General features: G+C 41.6%; 2 protein-coding genes across 3 annotated transcripts; both read left to right on the plus strand.

Moving 5' to 3' along the window:
• The first annotated feature begins 359 nt into the window (after positions 1-359).
• LOC108071921 (ankyrin repeat and MYND domain-containing protein 2) lies at positions 360-1,976 on the plus strand. Its single transcript, XM_017162881.3, has 3 exons — positions 360-677; positions 737-1,495; positions 1,549-1,976. Exons 1-3 carry the CDS (start codon positions 474-476, stop codon positions 1,777-1,779), a joined length of 1,194 nt encoding a protein of 397 aa, XP_017018370.1. The 5' UTR covers positions 360-473; the 3' UTR covers positions 1,780-1,976.
• A 242-nt stretch (positions 1,977-2,218) lies between these two features.
• On the plus strand, positions 2,219-3,313 carry Adi1 (acireductone dioxygenase 1). 2 transcript variants are annotated; one of them, XM_017162885.3, is made up of 5 exons: positions 2,221-2,420; positions 2,514-2,591; positions 2,657-2,784; positions 2,862-2,955; positions 3,022-3,313. In XM_017162885.3, the coding sequence occupies exons 1-5, from the start codon at positions 2,298-2,300 to the stop codon at positions 3,157-3,159; spliced, it is 561 nt and encodes a 186-aa protein (XP_017018374.1). In that variant the 5' UTR covers positions 2,221-2,297; the 3' UTR covers positions 3,160-3,313. The 2 variants fall into 2 exon arrangements, with proteins under 2 accessions (XP_017018377.1, XP_017018374.1); XM_017162888.3 differs by lacking the exons at positions 2,862-2,955; positions 3,022-3,313 and adding an exon at positions 2,835-2,853 and having other exon boundaries at positions 2,219-2,420.
• The last annotated feature ends 321 nt before the right edge of the window (positions 3,314-3,634 follow it).

Consider the following 3,634-nt stretch of genomic DNA (forward strand, 5'->3'; position numbering starts at 1 on the left):
AGACCGATAGGGGCTATCGATACCTAGGTATTCCGGGCCCATATCGATAGTTGGCAGCCATATGCGATGTTTTATTAAAAGTTAAAAATATTTAATTAAAATACCGTTTTCTTTAAAGACTTATGCTTATCTTTTCAAGTTATATGGTAATCAGCTCATAGCCCTTTAATTTTAAATTATAAATTCAATAGTACATGCTTCAATTGCATAATTTTAATATATATCTCTTATATGACAAGTTTATTAAAAATAATACTTTTATTTAAAATATAATACATAAATTAAGCAATAATTCGTTAGAATTCTTTAATATCGCATTGCGTGCACTCAGAAGTTGTGCTATCGATACTATCGTGGGCAGTCCTCCCATCTCTACCGTGCACGCCGAAAAACAGTTGGACTTGTTCTTTATTTTCCATTTTCCGGCCAGAAAAGCCTTTTAACGCAGCCCCGTGAAAGCAATCCAGACCAAAATGACCGAGGAGAACAAGAACTCGCAGCTGGACGAGGTGCAGCGGCAGCTGCTGGATCGCCTGGCCAAATCCGACACCAGCGGATTCAAGCAGCTTCTTGTGGGCTGCCGCAATGTCAACTTCGTGGACGACAACGGGATGTCATGCCTTGCGCACGCCAGTTTCAAGGGAAACCGCGAGGCAGTGCAGCTGCTCCTGGACATGGTATGTACTCCTTACCCATTAACCCAGAGATTCTTAATATCTTAGTTTTCCTCCCACAGGGCGCCGACATTAACCTGAACCAGCACGGCGCCGACTACACGCCTTTGCACTTTGCCGCCTTGTCGGGCAACGCACACGTGTGCCGGCAGCTCTTGGACGCCGGCATCCGGCCGGGTGCCATAAACAGTGTCCAGCGGACGGCCGCCCAAATGGCCGCCTTTGTGGGAAACTTTGCCTGCGTGGAGACCATCAATAATTACGTGACCAGGTCGAGTTTGGAGTACTACACACAGCTGCATGGCCAGCAGACGGAGCCCCAGATACCACCCAGTTTGCTGCAATCCTTTCACGCCTTTGTCACCGATATCAACCTCCATCCCGTGCGCATTGCCCTGAATGTCCAGTCTCTGGGACTTCTCAGGATCCTTGGCAACCTCCGCAAGACTTTGGCTTTGATGTGCGAAAAGGAAATGCAAAAGTCGCACGATATCAACGAACTGCTCGCCTTCAAGTTTCACTATCAGGGCTGGATTCTGGCCGAGCTGATACGCTGCGAGGAGCAGTTCAAGGCCCAGCACAAGGAGACGGGGGAGGCCAATAAGAGCGACTTCCTGGAGATGTTCGTGAAGCGGGTGCTCAAGGAGAACAAGCTGGGCCAGCTGGACTATGTGGAGTATACGCTGAGGGAGTGCGCCCGTGAGTTCCCGGTGCGCGAATGCACTATCTTCCGGCAGATAGCCTTGCAGCTGGGCTCCAAGGATGCACCGCCAGCACTGACTATCCTACGCAATGCCATCAATGGAATGAGGGGATTTGTGGTGGGTTTTTCCATCTAATTATTGGGTAGACAAACTAATTGCTTCTCTTCCAGGACGAGGCCAGCTACTGCAGCACCTGCGGCGCTGAAAAGCCGGACAAAAAGTGCTCCAAGTGCAAGGCGGTGCAGTATTGTGACCGCGAGTGCCAACGTCTTCACTGGTTTATGCACAAGAAGAGCTGCGCCCGCCTGCTGGCCCAGTCACAGTTCCAGAGCCAGCCCCAGGCCAAGGGAGCCATCGACACTGCCGAGCTGCGCGAGGAGCTGGCCAAGCTGACGGCGTAATAAACCAGTGCTTCTTTTGTACCGCCACAAATAAATGTAAAATAAATCAGCAGCAACAGCGATGCATTTTCATGTACTACTAAACTATACTTAGTAACTGCTACCAACTTCTAAACAAAACTGCCCAAAAATTATACGAGTTTAAAATGGGTGTTTATCCTTAAAAATAAAAAGATAATGGTAAAAACATAATAAAAGCCTATTTTTATTTAGCTCTTATAAACAAATTTAATTTGTTTTTTTTTACTATTTAGAAAAAATTTAAATTTAATATTCATATAAACCATTTTTTTTATAATATTTTTCAAATGTTCTAAAAATACTAATATTTATCATTTATGTCTTTATTGAAATGTGTTAGTATTTATTTATTTAAATTTAAAACGCGATAAGTATCGTTAGTATTCGAAATTGTGTTATCGGTTTTCGAACTCGAAATTCGAACAGCTGACGACAACTGTGAGAGCAAACTTATTATATTTAGTTTCTCGCTAAACTTTGTTAAAGATCGTTTAAAGATGGTGAAAATCTGGTTTATGGACAACGAGCAAACGGATCAGCGTTTGGAGCATCACCGCTCACCTCCAGAGTACCTGGAATTGGCTGATCTCTACAAGAAAACCGGCGTGGAGTACTTCAAAGCAAGTGGAATAATTCGAAACTACGTCGTTAAACTTTTGACCTTGGCTTATCAAGCGAGCTTATCTTGATCACTCACTTTTGCTTTTTTGCAGATCAATGCGGACGCGTACCAGAGCGACGAGGTTCTAACACAACTGAGGGCGAAACGGGGCTATACCTATGATGATGAGGCAAGATCGGTTATGATAGAGAACTTATGACCCCTATTCTAACTTCTAAACACGATGCCTTATAGATTACCTGCTCGGAAAAGTGTCTGCCCGACTATGCAAACAAGCTGAAGGCTTTTTTCACCGAACACCTGCACACGGATGAGGAAATACGTTTGGTCTTGGATGGATCCGGTTACTTTGATGTTAGAGAGTAAGTTCTGGCCCTCCAAATAATTATTTAAGTTTATTAAAATCTTTAAGTTAAAAGAAATTAATTTAATTTTATAGTAACGAGGAGAACTGGCTTCGCATACAGGTGGTTAAAGGAGATCTGATTATCATTCCCGCTGGTATCTATCATCGTTTTACTTTGGATTCAAACGTAAGCTGGCCCTTTTGTTTATATAGTTGTAACTACTTTTAATTTAATATTTTTCTTACTATTTAGAACTTTATCAAAGCCCGGCGCTATTTTGTTGGGGAACCTGTCTGGACGCCACACAACCGTCCTGCCGATGATATGGATTGTCGGAAATCCTATATCAAACATCAGGCCGAACATTTTGTGCAATTTAATAAGGTTTAATACCTATTTTAATATATTTTGTATATTATATTAAATAAATTTCTTTTTATTAATATGGTATAAATATATACAACTAGTAAACAAAAAGCTCCATAAATAATACATATACATGTAAACCGCAATAAAAAATATAAACAAAAATCTGCAAATATTCTCCCAGCGCAGTTATGAGTTTGTTTGTTATGGTCACTTTGTGTGATATAGCTAAACATATCGGCGATATATTTGGAAATTCTAACATTTTGTTGTATGGAAAGTACACAATGCTTATTCCTGGCTATTAAAGAAATTTTTGTTATATTATCAAGTCAATAAAATTTGCCAACAATAAATGTTTTAAGTAATATAATTAAAATTAGCCAAGTCTTTCAAAAGTGTCAGCACTGTCCACAACGGTCACACTGCAAATGCAAGACAAACAAAAACAATCGAATGCTCTCCTCCGGCATTCTCTCTCATTCGTTTTCTCTCTCTC

Source organism: Drosophila kikkawai, chromosome 3L, assembly GCF_030179895.1.
Source record: "Drosophila kikkawai strain 14028-0561.14 chromosome 3L, DkikHiC1v2, whole genome shotgun sequence".
NCBI classification, from domain to species: Eukaryota; Metazoa; Arthropoda; class Insecta; order Diptera; family Drosophilidae; genus Drosophila; species Drosophila kikkawai.